Raw genomic sequence first — 16,625 nt, 5'->3', positions numbered from 1 at the left:
TCGGCTAAATATTTATAAAATATTTCATTATGATACATTATATTTCCTGCAGCATTGTAGGTCATGTGTGAAAGTGCAACCCCTCTGCTTACATGAGCATTTTGAAACGTTAAAAAGTGGGGCGTTTGTAGCAGCTCAGCAAACACAAATGTAGTTTCATGTATACAAGTAGTTTCATACAAGGTTTTATTTTTTTTATGCACCCTGTTTAGTCCCGCTTCTCAAGAATGACTGAGCTATTTGTGCGGTATTTGAATAGGACGGTGTATTAAGCTTAAATCAGTTAATTAGCTAGCATATGTGTATTTAGGCTTCTAGCCTGTGAGATGGAGGAAAGCTCATTCACAGGTGAAGGTGTTCGCTTCTGATTATTAACACACTCACCACACAGGAGGCTTCGTACTGCTTCCCTAACTTCGGCCGCAAAAACGCGCTGTAAAAGACACATTTTCATTTAGTTTCGTATCATAAAACTGTATGAAATAATAAAGCCGCACTCGAGCCGGCAAGGACACTCGGTTTTCAACCCAAACTGAACCGCGGCGAGCTCCGGCTGAGGACCCGACAGCACGACGGCTCTCCGAAGGGGAAACATTCGAGGCAATATCCCGCGAATTTTGTTCAGGGTTTCATGGTCAAACACAGAAGGTGCGGCGGTGTGTGAAAAGATGACGCACGAGACACCAGCGCGACAGAAATCCACTCAGAGACCGGTATGAGGGACGCATACGAATGAGAGCCGCTCTGCGGGAGCCATCTACGAGGGAAACCGACTAATCACTCGCAGAAAACACCTGTTATGCCACGACTAAATCACTGACCTGGTCTGTCTCCATAGGAAGGTCTGGATCGGAAACGGGATCCCCCGGCAGTTTTCCTGGTCGCTGTCATCCAGGCTCTTTCTTTTCACCATTTTTGACCTGCTGGATTCAAGGGTGCAGGCGGGCTGCTCAGAGACGGATTTGATTCACGGCATCACCGTGATGTTTTACATCGGAGCGTAAAATGGCTGCAGGTGTTGACTTGTGTCGACACCACCCCGTGGAGCGGGGCTGAGAGACCGGACGCACTTGTCAATTAAGACGCGCTGACCACCGGCTTCCAGAGACGGCTTCAAATACGTAATCAATGAGATGGAGCGACGGACCACCTCCGGGTCTTAAAGATTCGGAAACATTTCAGCGTAACCGTTCATACCGCATCATTAGTACCCGAAGCGGCGATTCAGCCCCAAAATCTCCGCTACTACGAGCGCTGTTTACAGTAATAATACATAAATCAAATATAAGACGATATGAGAACCATGTAAGAAGTTCCCAGTTTCTTTCTTTTGATAACAGTGCTGTAGAACACCAAACTAAGTTCAGAAATAATAACAATAACTGTAGTAGTAGTAGTAGTAATAACTATAGCAATTAATTACCATAAGGATACAGGCTATTATTCATGCAAGAACAAAAGTGTAATAAAAAGCACAAGTGAATTGTAAATGCACGGTTATTGTATTCATGCTGCGATAAATGTAAGGTAAAATGAGGTAACGCTTTGTTTTAAAGCGTTCTTGTTACGTTACGTGTACTTTTATAACAACAACAAAAACTATGCATTATTATATGCAAGTAACCCTATGCCACACCGTGACCATATGATACTATTACTCAGAACTAACATGTATAATTACACTGTAACAAGGATCCCTTAAAATAAGGTGTAACCTAAAACGTGAGCCTTTCGTGTATATATACATATATATATAAATATAAAGTATTTTATACAAAGTATAGTACATAGTCTATACATGTTCATAAACTGTAGTTCAGAAGAGGTAACCAATAACACCTTAATCCCTATTTAATAAACTTTGTGTTCATGTTGTAAAAGCATAAACATATCTGGTTTCCCATATACACATCTTGACCAGATAGAATAGCTATTTTCCTATTAATCCTGATTTTCCGTCAACATTTCAGGCTGATTGAATGGAATAATTTAGTCTATTCTGTTCCTAAGAAAACCAAATAGATCATATATAACTTTTACAATTATATAGCATAATTTACATGCACTTCTTTTACTGTTGTTTTTATGGTTATGTACAACTATTGTCACAACGCATAAATGATGTGTAATGTTTAATCTAGTATGACATGACAAAAAATACATTTAAAATATTTCAAATTTTCTTTGTCTCCGATACATGAGATGACTTTGTCTAAACAACAATTGTCCATAACACAATGAATAATTTCCAAAACACTTTATTATTTGTTTTTCCTCTAACCACACATTTTATCAAATGATGATCATATGAACGCAGTGGAATGAATATGTACTGAACCCATCAAATGGTAGCAGCAAGTCATTTACCTTTAAGGAACTGAAATAATTGAAACATTTTTTTAAGGTTTTAGTTGTTTTGTGGCTTTTCAGGGTAACAAAAATCATATAAAATGAATTTAGTGGGTCAAATGTTTATTAATCTCTATATTTTTAAAATGTAAGTGTGTTTAAGTTAGCAAATTACAACTTAAATCTACAAATTCTAGTAGTTTTATAAAAAAAACAAACAAAAAAAAAAACACCTAAACTGATATTAATTGGAGTGGTTCAATAAAATCTAGTCATTCAGGCTACTAATCAATTACTTGGCTTATTACTCTTCATATTTTTTTCTACCAAAAACAAAAAAACAAAACTCATACATTTGAAGTTTCTTAAATCAGCCATCCTCCCTGAGCAGTCTCTCACAAACATAAATACTAGTGCTGTCAAACGATTAACTGTACCCAAAATTAAAGTTTTTCTTTACATAATATATTTGTGTACTGTGAATATATATATATATATATAAATATAAAAAGACACTCACAAGCAGCATATATTTTGTAAATATATATGCATCTACATGTTTACGTACATTTATATAAATTATATCATATGTAAATTTAATATAAGTGTAAATATATAAATGCATGTGTGTGTATTTGTATATACATAATACCCATAGTACACAAACGCATACATAATGTAAACAGAAACTTCTCTTAGAGGCGATTAATCATTTGACGGCACTAATAAATACACAATCTCCAAGCCACATTCACATGCTAAGGACTGTAAAATATAAGGATCTGTGTGACCAGGACACCACAGTAAAAAAAAAAAAAAAAAAAACGTAGGTCTTCTGAGATTCAGCAAGAATAAATATGTCCAAAAATATCTGCCGACCCCATGCGAGGTTGTTTTTATGATAGAATTTTCCGATCAGACCGACATGGTCTTATGTGCTGTCTGACACTGGACGCTTGTGAGATCTGAATGCAGTGATTGGCTTGGCTTTCATCTCATGTACGTCTTGTTTTTGGCCTTTTTGATTGGCGTTTGGCTTCATCCACTGGGATTCCTTCCCCGCCGGCCTGAGCAAGTCCTCGAACTCCCTGGATCTGGCTGACCAGCTGCAGAAGCAGTGGGATCACCTGGGAACGACACCATATTGTCATCTACACAGCGCCATTAGAGCTTTAGTGAATGTCAGTAACGATTCTGAAAGAAAAAGAAATCGGTACCCGCTCGTGATTATAGACGGCAAGCAATAGTAGTAATGTGAGAGGTAGGGCGATGAAAGATCCCTGGGCAACATCCTGATCTGGTATTTTCCTCTGGAAAGACAAACAAATTGATACGGATTGAATCTAAGAACTCGGGATTTAAAAGACAATAAGTAATATATTCACTATCGACAATAAACTAAATTGAACTGGATGATGACTGTTGGCTTGTGTAGAGCTGCTTTAGCGCAGAATAGAACTTGCTTAATAATTGATGAACTCGGCACCACTGACACCGCTGTTGAAATGAATCACCACCGAACTGATTTGAGCTGAATAACGTCACCACTGTTTTCTGATATGCTTACAGCTGTTCATTTATTTATTCATGCACGTATCGTTACAATCTATATTGTACAAAGTGCTATACAAATGTATGTAACTTTAGAAGAGTTTAAACTCTTTTAACACCAAACGCGACGGACGAATGATCCATTAGCACAAGATTTTGACCACTGGATGTAAAAAAAAAGGTTGTTACCTTGGGGTTAAAGGTTAGTGTTACATGTTTGTGGTAACCAGAAGACGTGAACGAGACTTGTGGGAGTTTGAAGTCATACTGGGAGCGAGAGAGTGACGTGTGTAGCATCAAGACATAGCTCTGCAAAAAGACAAGAAGATGCCTCAACCACCCATTCTTCAGATTAAATCAAAGTATGGGCATTAATAGATAGGAATATAGTTAAACATAAAAATAGGAGTCGTTTAGAGGAATAAAAAGTACCTCTCCATCACGTGGCAGGGGGGCAAAGTGGAAGAACAGGGACTGGCCAAGAGACACGCTTTGGAAGGGATTGTCAAGGTTGTCACTCTTGTAGAGCTTCACCTTTAGAGAGGGAGGGACAACGGTGACTTCAAAGCGTAATCAAATGAGTGAAAGCGTTTTAAACCACGGCACCTACCCAGAGAGTCGGGAGATGCTCAGGAGAAGTGATGACATTTCCACTCAGGTCAAACTGGTTGATCTGTCTGAAGGCGATTATGTTTACTCCTTCGATATCGGTGTTTCCCACCTAAAACCACGCAAAAATAAAAACATTAAATGGAAACTTTAAACAAAATGTGTTAAAAGAAAGAGAACACTCACCTCAATGGTTTTGTGTGGCGGTAACGCTCTCGATGTGATCGTTTCCTTCTCCTCTCAGCTGAATGTTGTAGTTACACCCAGGCTGACATTGACATGGAGGAAACACAGGCTTTGTTGAGAATCGTAAAATGTGTGTTCTTGTGAATTTTAATCAGTCTTTACGCTTTTCTAAACATCTTTCTCCAGTAGTCTTACCCGCAAGCCTCTGAGTCTAAAGCGTCCCTCTTCATCAGTGACCGTGTCCTCACTGTACATGCCACACTCTTCCTGCCCCACTGCCTCCACAGCGACCCCCTGCTCCGCATCGCCTCCTATTGACTGCACTGTTCCATAGCAGCTGAGACACGTCCAATAACAAGAAGAAATAAATAAATGATTCCTGAAAGACTGTGTGACGCTTGGGGTGTTACGATACACGTATTCGTGTTGAACCATTTAGTATGAGGCTTTCGGTTCGATATACATTACAAATAGAACGATTATTAACAAGCCGATTACATTTGAGGAAAAAAAGAGCTTCAATTGTTTGAAATATAATGTTGTCATTGTGCTCAAACAAGGCAACCCAATCAACATGACAACGTGCTGCCTGCTCAGAAAGTGTCAAAAGTAAGGAGGCATTTGGCATTTCCAGTTAATTTAAGGCTGTTACATAGTTTTTTTATTAGGCCTACTTTTTTATTATCATAAAAATAGGAATAAATTAAATTTCATTCGTTTTTGATCAATTTGTGCACTTGGTGTACATACTGTATGCATATAATATAACTGGAAAACTAAGCATGTTAACAGGCAGTGCTTATATTAACATTGCTGACCTATAAGCTGTTTTGAAGCCAGCGATGGGAATATGGAGGACCTGTCCTTCTTCTACTGTAATCATTTGTGCTGAGGGCTCAAAGCGGAACTCCTTCATCATGGGCTTGAAATAGTACTGGCCAGGACTCTGCGATAAGAGATGGAGAAATGAAGACAACTTCTACTTCATTTAACAATGCGTTCTGCTTGTACTCATAAGTATGCACTGTTTTTTATTAACAGGTAAACATTTAAAATGAGAGTTTCGTTGTATGGGCAAAGAACAAAGTCAATAGGTTTTGCAACAGCACAAGGTGGATCGTACAGAAGAACGAATGTGTTTAACTCATCAGAAGATGACCATAGCGACTAAGGGGCTGAGAAGACTGTACCAGGTTGTTGAAGGTGAGAAGGCCAGTGTCTTGAGTGAGCATGTTTGAGCGGAAGTTGGCCCCACTGAGAGACAGCAGAACCCCAGAGAGAGGAACACCATCCTCTGCCTTTATCTGAGGGGCAAGAGAAACAAAATGCAAACCAAATGAACCGTTTGATTGATAAAAAGGAAAACACTTGTGAAAGTTCAAGGTGATGAGAAGCCATTTATGCGACACTGACCTCAAAAGTGACTCCTGCGAGGGCAAACGCCTTGAAGTCTCCTGTGCTTCCCTCCACTGCAGTCAGGACAAAGCCCTCTTTACTGGCACTGATGTCATACAGAGAGTCACTATGTAGGGGTCCCACACTGGTTTCAAAGGGAAAAAGCAATACATTCATTTTATTTGTTTAGAATGTTTTAGTGGATTTAAGATTTCAGCTAATGACTTCACTTTATTTCTAAATAGGCCAACAGTCATTCACGTTTGCATATTTATAAACCATGCTTTTAAGCTAATATGCATTATTAAATACACAGTTATGAGAGAGGTGTTAAATAAATGAACACAGTATGTTTGTGATTCAGTGAGATACCTGTAGGTTCCGGCTTCATCGGTGAGGACTGTAATGAGAGGGGTTGCGGCTCCTTTCTCCTTAATGGAGATTTCCACACCCTCCAGTGTAGGTGACACCTCCCCCGTGAGGAACAGTCCGGCGCGGCCTGCGATCTCCACCATCTGACCCGGGCAGTTCTCTGTTAAAGAAGGTCAATCATTGTGTATCAGTTTCAAATATAAACTGAAGTAAAACTGAAACCCCATTTTTCTGACTGATGCTAGCGACTCCTTTCAAGAAGTCATTATAGTTAAAGATAAGCGGAAGTCTGGTACATTCAAGTTACAAATGGCAGCACCTGGTCTTGTAAAAATGAGGTGGATACTTTGCATTGTTTCAGACTCTAAAGAGTTAATTCTACCTAGTATTCATTTATTCATATGTTACATATTACTATGGATTGCCGTATGATGCTTGACAAATATTTATTGCATTCTTTGTGTGAACAGAAGTTGTTAGCAATTTGTTCCATAATTGTCGTGAGGTCCTAGACAGAACATGCATCTATTAGTAAAAAATAAAATAATTGCACTCTAACCTCCAGTGATTGTAGCCTCTACTTCAGGAGGGTAAAACAGAAATTCTTTGGATGAAGGCATGACTGTGATCTTCTCCCCAGCCCTAAAATAACCAACAGAGATATAAAACGAGGACCATGAAATTTGTAACTGATAGAAGAAGACAACGTTATATATGTTCTTAGAAACAAATATTGTGAAATCTTGTTCAAACACAAACACAAGAGCAAAAAACGCTAGCAAACATTCTCCAAAAATCATACCGTGCCCAGTATGAGAATTCATAGTGGAAAGGCTCATGGAGTTCATCCGGTTTCTCTTCCACAGGGGGGCTGTTCTCGTCTCCTCTTTCTTCCCTCTCCTTCTTACGGGAAGCTATTTCCAGAAGCTGCTGCTCCCATCGCTGCTCCTCATTTGAGCGCAGGGGCCCCAGAACCAAAGCAGGCTCACTCTCAATGGAAGATCTGCCAAAATGAAACAAAACCACCAGGTGTATTGAAATCAACAGCCAGGACTCAAAACAAACAAGATATATTTAACAGTTTGAGAGACACATAATGCCAGTGCTTTGCCTCACTCACTTGATGGTGACAGTGACATCCAGCATCTTATCAGTGGTGATAAGTCCTGTCATGTGGTGTCTCACAGCAGTTAGGGTTAAGATGCTTGGGGCAGACCTGCGGAACAAAGTTGAAAATCAACAAAGTGGATAAGACTTCATTTAATGTTAACGCAGCAAGCACATACTGCGAAAGCGGTAAAGGTAGAAAGCTGTTGCGGCTACTTTAATTGGAATAAAATGTTGTGCACCAGCCACATACGTGTTGTAGGTGTAGTAATCTTGTTCGAATTGGTGACAGGAGCGTGGAGTCACTTTATAAACACCTTCGATTAAAAAGAAATATCTTATGAACTTTAAGCTTTATGAATGTAATTACCTTACCAAACTATAGGAAAGGCTGAGCTCACCCGGCTTGGACAGGCAGAAACGATTGACTCCTTTGGACAGATTGTAAATGCCAACGTTCTCTGGTGAGCTGCCATCTTGGAAAAATTCCTAAGATTATCGAAAAGTAACGCATCACCATCAGCATTACCATTTTAGACTTGGAACAGCTGATTATGACAACTATTCGATCAGTCATCTTTAAGTATTGAATGTTTTCGGTCCTCACCAGGGTTATAGCATGGGACAGTGAGCAGCGAAGCAAGTATCCGGTTTGTCTGAACTCCACTCCCTCTACGTACGAGTCAAGTACATCGATCTCTACAGACTTCTGCTTCCAGCACCACTCCTCTTGGGTGATAGACACTGTGATGTGCAGAGCTTGTTAATTTTCTTGGTAAAAAACCCCTTTTCTCATGAATTTAAGTTTTACACTGCTGAAATCCTGCACAGTTTAGCTCAATATTTAGTTTATGAAATACAGCAATTCAATAAACTTTCAAAAGTATAACAAATTATATTAAAGTAAGACGAAAACCTATATTAATTTATCGTTCGGATATCTTTCAAGTTATAAATACAGAATACATTGTACTACAGAATTCAAATGAAATTATTTTTATATTTTGTTAATATAAAACCCAAAACCAAATGCTGGAAATTTTTTTACTACCGTTCAAAGGTTTGCCGATGATATTTTTTGCCAATGTTTTATATGTTTTTCAGTCTTTACTGCAACACAATCCTTCAGAAATTGATTTTGTGCTCAAACAACATCTCTGACTGCTATCACAGTTGAAAACAGTTGTGGTACTTAATTTTTTTTTTTTTTTTTTGCTGGATGCTTTTTGAAAAAAAACCTTACTGACCAAAAACTTTTGCGTGATAGTTATCATTATGGTATTAAATAGATAAACTATCTCTATTGCTCATTAAAATCAAAACGTGTAAAAACTGTGCTTACCTTTGTACTTTCCGGGTAACACGTTATTGAAAGTGAAGCTGAGAGTTTCACTGCTGCCAGACAACTGAAGGTTTTGCCTGTCTCCTTGTCTGCTCACAGGCTGAAGGGTGACTGTCAGATCTCCACATGCCACTGATGGGACAATTCGATCAGTGAGGCAAAGGCAGAAAGCACACAATTGAATTTGACAGCGGACATGAGAAAAAAAAAACGCTTACCAAGACAGGACACAGAGCCAGAAACAGATGCTATGAACTGAGTGAAGACAAGGTCAGTGATAGGACGATCCACAAGTGAGATATCGAGAGAGTACGGCTGAAGAGCAAGTCCAGCCTTCACATCACTTTCAGGGAGGGTCACCTGTATAAAACAAAACATCTAAATGAATGTGCAAATCACTAACCAGTCAAATCACAGCATTAATTCTCATTACCTGAACGCTGTAGTCTCCTGGTTTAACCTGAAAGCAGAACACTCCGTGGCTGTCACTTTCAACAGTGCGGAAAAAGCCCTGATCCTGTCTCTGAGTCGAGAGACTAACTCTGTAGTGCCCAAGCTGTTTAACGGTTTCAGGAAGACGAGTGACTGAGATGTGACCACACACGCTAAACCTGAAAAACGGCAGTGGAGCAGAGATTTCAAATCGGACGTCTGAAGATAGACGACAGACACCTCAAGCCTTTGATTATCTTCTAAAAACAGCTTTCTGGGGAGAATTCTTGGCTACATACTCACCCTGCAGTGATGATGTCTGGCAGCTGAGGGGTGCTGGGAGCAATCTTCACAGTGACTGGCTCAAAGAACATCAGCTCCTTGTGCGTGTTAATAGTATAAGTGCCTGTGGTCATATTTTCCAATCTGAACGAACCATCGTCTTTAGTTTCCACTGTGAAAAAGATCAAAGAGGAGGCAAAATGTGGATGTGTTAATTTAGCATAAACTTATTAAGCAAGCATGAATTGTGGAGTAATTTGGATATGCCTAATGATGTTAAATTCAAGTGTATCATCACTTACCTGTAATTTGGTTGTTAAGTGTTACTACAGCATCTGCGACACCTTCTCCATTGGGGCTATTCAGAACTCTGCCCATCACAGAGAATCCCATGACACGAAATATTGGCTGAGAGACAATAAAAGAGAATAGTTTAGGCTGCTGAGCGAGACCAGCTGTTTTAAAATTCCCAAAATGAATACGGTCCAACCCAAATTGTCAATTAAGGTGTTGGGTCATGTCTCCAAATCTGTGAGGACAGGTCAGGAAATTGAGAAGCTCACCTCCAACGTTAAACTGCTGTGTTCTACTTTGAAATCCATGCGAGAAGGAGCAACATCGAATGTGATTCTCTCCCCTCTGTAATATGGGACCTACAATTCAAGAAGAGACAAGCTAAAAAAGACTCATAAAGAGATAAATGTAACGTATATATAAATTAAAAGTAGAACCAGAAAGTAATGAAATACTTTGTTGTACGGGCATATCAGATTTGACAACAAAATGTATATGCGCCAACAAAAATGGACAGTTAATTGCAATAATCAAGTAGAAATTTGCATGCAAGACAAGATCTAATCTAACCATAACTCCATATTGGATTTGATGGGGCCTAAAAGCTGCACCTGACTGTATGGATTATACTGCAGCTTGCCAAAACAGCAGCATTAGAAGGTCTTATTAATTTGGAACATATTTTAATAGGCAGTCAAAACTTATATACGCGCCAAGTCATTGGATCCTTTAAAACTCTTTAAGAACTTTAAAAATCAATTCTTAACTGAAAGGCCAAACCATGAAAATGATATAAAACTGATATAATGACACCTCCTTTTCTCCACCTGAAGTATTTGGTTGAATTTTGCTTCATGTGTGGTTTAATTTGAACCAACAATAAGCATGCTCTTCTCACAATAAGAAACCATGTATTATTTCTGTCCAATTCTATATATAATGTTAGTACACAGGATCAAATAATATAAAGGTTGGTGACAGTACATCCTTACCACTGTATATTCGCCACTGGGGAGGCAGGGGAATGAGAAAGTACCATCCTCACGAGACTGGGAACTGCACAAAAACACAAGCGCGGGGTCGCCGACTACAGCTCCATCCACAGGGGCCACACTGCAGCCACTGATATCCTAAATAAATAATGCATTTGTTTAAAGTCTACTGGATAACAGATGACGAATCTGTGCACATTTATAAATATTATCAAATTACACAAATGGCATTCATCCAAAGCTATTTTGTGCGGATCACGTGTTTGTGGTCGGGCTATGGATCTAATAAAACCTTTTACCTCCTGTGTTACGCTGGCAGAGTAAAGGAGGAAGCCGACTCCTTTCATGGGTTCACTGTCACTCTGCACCTCTCCAGAGACATCGTAACCCTTTACCACAAGAGGAGCTGCGGCGGGGCGTTGCTTGACACAACCACAGCAGTTGAGCTCTGTGAGGGAATAAAAAAATAAGTGAACCAAGTTTACGTTTACATTTAAATGAGATGATTTTTATATGTGAACTAGCAAAAGTGTAGTGGCATGAAAATCCTTCTTCGGGGTGTTGACACATTCGTCACTGAGAAATATGTTTTGTTTGTACTATATACACCTGCTCAAGGGTCCATGAGGCGTGAGTGGCGGTGATGTCATAACTTCCCGGAAGCACCTTGAGGAAAGTATACCTGCGAACAAGCAACATAAACAAGGGTGCATTTACGGTAACGGTATTAATGGAGAATTAATATTACTTTGAAATAATCGTTAAAGAGAGAGTCTGGGGTTTTTACAACCAAAAACGACACAATCGTTTTCTGAACTGTTTATTTCAAGTTGTGTTGCAGTAAAGGGGTTTCTATTACATATTTCAGTAAGAGACATAACACCCGGGGATCCCTTGAAGAACCTGAGAATTTGACGTGACCAATAAAGGTGTCCGAAGAAATTTTGCATGCACGAATTCTAGTTTGCCCACTAGACGATATCTACTCACTGGCCTCCAGCTTGTGTGAGGACACTTTGAAGGACATCATCTTCTCCTGCTTTTCTCAAACTTACTTCAACCCCTGCAGGTCCCAACAAATGCCCTTTACTTAAGATCTAAACGAAAAAAGAAATTAGTTTTGTTTTTAACCTTACAAAAAGATCTGTATTACAAAGTGGGTAAATGTTCAACTTACAGTTCCGAGGACCGAAAACCCGGTAAAAACAAAGTTGATATCTTGTTCTTTAGTGCAGATGTCTGTAATTCCATCCACATGCAGGTCCACAGTCGTTGGCTCTGCATTCAGACAAATTATAACACAATACATGACGTGAAAAGTGAGTCCACCTCAGAGAACCCTGGACTGATCAAGAGCAGATTACAGTATACAAGAACTCTGAAATTGAATTATTCACGATTTTATCGTATAATATAACCACCACTTGATATGTGAAATCATTCCTTACCAAAGCTCCATCCTGATGGTGGTTCTATCTTTATAACAAAATCACCCTGTAAAAGATTGTAATCCGTATTAACACAAACAAATACAAAACCCACCAGATCAAATATTGACGAAAAGCAGGACTCGCTAATTTCATATATATATATATCAGACATTGTGACACTCTTCAAAGTGACTGAGCCTGGAAAGCGCCTCTCTGATTAAGGTGAAGCTGCTGGTGTAAGGATGAAACACTGCATCGCAAGAGCCTGATAGGCTGTCCCAGTCCACTTAACTCTGGTTCCAGTTTAAAATAGACAGACATGTCAAAGATGAATTTTGCCCCAATTTACACCATCAGATAAAGCTTGCAGCAATTTGCAAGTAATATGCCAATACATGATTAGTTTAAACTCCCCAGGGAAATCTTCAAAATTCGCAGATTAGGGTTGTACAATATATAAAATGTCATAATACATCGAACTAAGGGTTGTGATTTGTATTACACTTTCTTTTTAATAGAGAAATCAATAAAAGTTTGTGTAGATAAAAATACAAACATTGTATTTCACATGTTTTTATAGTATTTAATTAGTGCACTGTTTGCAGCCCTTGGATAGACTGGATAAATGTGTTTTGTCAGTTACGTATAGAACATAAAACCATGCCTTTATCAGATTAATTCATTTATTAAAGAAAGGATTATCAAAATGCTTTTGGTTGCAATCACTCTAGCCTTTGTACATGCGGTAATGACTACACTTTAAGAATAATTTGAAACAATTATAAATAAGTCATACGGAAAAAGGAAGTGGAAGGTATGGAAGTGTGTTCTGTACTGTTTGATTAGCAATAATGTAAGATTATACTTCATTCAGAAAATAATTTTTACTTGGCTCTTTGCCCACAATAGAAAACATTCATTTTGAATGCATTATTATATCATTGCTTAATAAATATATATATATACACACATATACACACTGTAGCCCTACCATAAGTAAAGCTACCTTAATGTGTGGTGAAAGGTCTTCCTAGAAAGACACAAATTGCACTAAACATTGTAAAATGACCTTGGATGTGTGACAGCCCATTCATTCCTGAATTACAGTACCTTGTCATAGAGAGGGATCATGAAGTAACCATTGATTGGTGCACAGTCAGTCTGATATTTCAGAGAGCCCTGTTTAGTGTAAAGTTTGATCTGTAAAGAAGAACAAACACATACTACACGTTGGTCATCATTAACACACTTTAAACGGACCTTATAAAAAGACAAAGGAAATGCGTAAAAATACCACGAACTAAATGGACGTCTAACTGTATGCCATTTATTTAAAAGTTCCAGTGAACACTTTGAGCGAGGCAATGCTAATTAACAATATTAAGCATGCTTGGTCAAATCGTGTGTTTTGCTGACAATGCTTGACAGTTGGTTAGGAAGCTGTCATGCAACCTGCTACATTCACGACGGACGGATCACCAGATTATGCGATCTACAACCTATAAGCGTAACTGTTTAGGACAGCAGATGATATATATATCAGAGCATCGGTTCAGTTCCGGAACGTCATGCGCTAGCTAGCCAGCTAATCATTTTTAAACCAGAACTCTGAAGTCTTCTTACCTCAATGACAGAGTAGTTAATTTCCACATCTGACTTAACAAAGCCCCCGCAGCCTACCAAAATATCATCAGTACCATTCACAAATGTCACGTACAGGAAAGATAGAATAAGAATCGTTAGCTCCTTAATTCCACCCATCGTGCAGCGCTGGTGAAGCGTACTGACGTACACCGCACATGGTTCAGATTACTTCAGCCAATCACTTTAATGGCAAATCTTTTTTGCCTCATTCCTATTGGTCAGTCACGACGGGTGTCTATATTAGTTGTTTTCATTGGCTGTTCAAGGAGTGCAACTCGAAAACCTGTAAATCAAGGTTAATTAAACTTTAATTTTCTTTGCTTTGTTTGAAGCGTAATTGGATTTTTATATATCTCTGCAATTGCAAGAAAGCAGCGTGCCGAGCTAATATATCCACATGCTAATACAAACATTAACAATAGGTGGTGCAATTGGGTTTATAACAGACCAGATAAAGAGATAGAGAGAGAGACTCGGCATTAGCACATGACTTATAGATATAGATATAGACCATAGATATAAATACATGTTTATGAGTACGACTTTTGTACTACAAGACAAAGTAAAGACGAATAAGAGAAAAACATTTTCTGGCGGGCAAACATATTAGGAAATGTTTTGCAAAATACACATAGAAAATATTTTGGAGAATGTCTGTATGAAATATCCCCACAAGCAGGAGTTAATTAAATCTTTAAAAGACAGAAGGTATGATTTAATTTTAATTAGAATTTAAATACTTTCACCCCGACATATTGTGCAGTGTGGCTGCTGACATTACTCAACTTTGCAAAAGAAAAAAATAATGATGTATGGGTAAGTGTATGTAAAATCATGTATGGGTTTTTGTTTTATATTCATTGCAAAAACAATTTCTGAATATCAGCACAAGTGCGCTAGCACTAACGTGCAGAGCAACAAAGCGTTCTGTTCCTTGCATTAATCTGATGTTGAAAGAATCGAGTGATCCGATGATTCAGCCGTGCTTTCAGAGGAGCGCAGTCATTCTCCCGAAATACGACCCAAAACTACTAATATCGCATACTCGCAGTTTTATTACCATTTATTTATCCACGACGGACCTAAACCAGCAAAAAATGCCCAGAATTCCTTTTTTTTAAATAAGCCATTTTTATATGAAATAAAACCCTTTAAAAATTGGACAAATGTTGCAATTGTAGAATTCGACCACTGCCCACAAGGACAATAAAAGGATATTTTTGGACAGAAATGTGCGGACCTGTCCCCATGAGTGCATTTATTTAGCTGAACATTATCTTTAATCGCTTTACCAGTACATCGACAAAAGGAACATTAACACTTCAGCTGGCGTGTCTTAATTATATTATAATATTATATACGTGATAAAAGATTTCGAGTTCTTTACACTGATTTTCTTCTTTATAATCATTGGTAGGCAACACATGGTGGCAGTGTTTAGCACTGAGTGCTCCTCTTCTCCCAGCTGTCACAGACGCATGCTCCAATTATCTTCTGAATGCTCTGTGAAATCACACATTAAAATCCCACCAAATGTGCTACCCTTACTGATATAACCTGACAAACAGCTTTCCTTTCAGTCTGTTCTAAGATGGACAACGCCTCCTTGTCACATGCTGCACACAGCAACTAATTATACAATAAGAATTTATCATTTAACGTGAGAATACGGCACAATTAACATGGTTTACTGTACACTATACATTAGTCAAGGTAATCCTGATAATGGCAAATGTCTGTATTTCAGAATCGTTTCATTTCTGCAGTACGAGCCCTCTTGTAAAGCACAGAGTTTGAGTGAATAAGCTATTCTAATCTCCTTTAAGTGAAAAAAAACTACTTTCAAGGAATATGAACAGCATGTGAGATCAAGCGACTTTATTGACAATAAAAATAATATGAAAATGAAAGCATTCTGTAAGTCAAACCATGAGTCATTCAGCAGCAAACACAGAAACCAGTGTTTCTTGGTGGGAAATATTAGACTGTAGTACGCACGTTTCTGGTTTTAAATAAAATAAGCACATTAGTTTAATAAAAGTACAGTGTCACTCATTTTGGTGTTATAACCTGTTATATGAGATATCGTGCTGTATAGAAAGACTGCCAACAGTGTTAAGACATTCAAAATGGCAATGCTTGTAGATTGATACCCTGTTATGAAGGGGGTATGAATATACAGAAGCCGCTATGTCAATGGAGCCACTAGAAATGACATAAACAGATACATATTGACTTACGTGAACTCACTGGATTCCTACTAAGAATTGCAATGCAGTAAAATGACATTTTATGTCACATAAATCATCACATAAAATCTTAAATATAAGCGAACACCAAAATTCATACGAGAAATAATCATACATTACGTTTTTTAACTCATCAAAGCCCATTTCTTTGATATAAATAATAAACATTCTGAACAGAGAACTGTCAACACGGAGCATACACGGCAGATATACAACTTGTGAATCCAACTCACAATGTGATCGCTAGCTACTGAGACAAGTTTGAAAAGAAAACCTAAAGAGCTCGAGCATGTGTTTTATACTGTAGGCTGTTCATCCATCTGGATCTGGGTGTACATTTGACAAGCTAAACAGCAAATGACGTGTTAAAAAAGTCACATCATTACATTCA

At 38.3% G+C, this 16,625-nt stretch overlaps 2 protein-coding genes across 2 annotated transcripts in view; both read right to left on the bottom strand.

The window, feature by feature from the left end:
- LOC122346910 (protein unc-80 homolog) overlaps window positions 1–2,081 on the bottom strand; it is a 40,944-nt gene extending 38,863 nt beyond the window's left edge. Inside the window, 2 exon segments of the mRNA XM_043241794.1 lie at window positions 385–433; window positions 822–2,081. Coding sequence (XP_043097729.1) covers window positions 385–433; window positions 822–913 — 141 coding nt within the window. The 5' untranslated portion in view covers window positions 914–2,081.
- Window positions 2,082–2,949: 868 nt separating this feature from the next.
- Window positions 2,950–14,129, bottom strand: LOC122346909 (nodal modulator 1-like). The gene is given in 33 exon segments (XM_043241793.1): window positions 2,950–3,476; window positions 3,567–3,659; window positions 4,090–4,209; window positions 4,333–4,434; window positions 4,511–4,621; window positions 4,696–4,726; window positions 4,728–4,777; window positions 4,891–5,032; window positions 5,514–5,641; window positions 5,886–5,999; window positions 6,109–6,235; window positions 6,463–6,622; window positions 7,022–7,104; window positions 7,265–7,465; window positions 7,583–7,678; window positions 7,823–7,886; window positions 7,971–8,058; window positions 8,177–8,313; window positions 8,912–9,043; window positions 9,130–9,271; window positions 9,345–9,522; window positions 9,647–9,797; window positions 9,928–10,033; window positions 10,189–10,278; window positions 10,912–11,049; window positions 11,211–11,326; window positions 11,329–11,359; window positions 11,521–11,593; window positions 11,902–12,008; window positions 12,089–12,189; window positions 12,360–12,405; window positions 13,452–13,541; window positions 13,965–14,129. Coding segments are annotated over 33 exon segments (3,618 nt in total). The 5' UTR covers window positions 14,103–14,129; the 3' UTR covers window positions 2,950–3,344.
- Between the last annotated feature and the right edge of the window lie 2,496 nt (window positions 14,130–16,625).

Source organism: Puntigrus tetrazona, chromosome 6 (assembly GCF_018831695.1).
Source record: "Puntigrus tetrazona isolate hp1 chromosome 6, ASM1883169v1, whole genome shotgun sequence".
Taxonomy (NCBI): Eukaryota; Metazoa; Chordata; class Actinopteri; order Cypriniformes; family Cyprinidae; genus Puntigrus; species Puntigrus tetrazona.
This window is presented reverse-complemented; position numbering and strand designations above follow the sequence as displayed.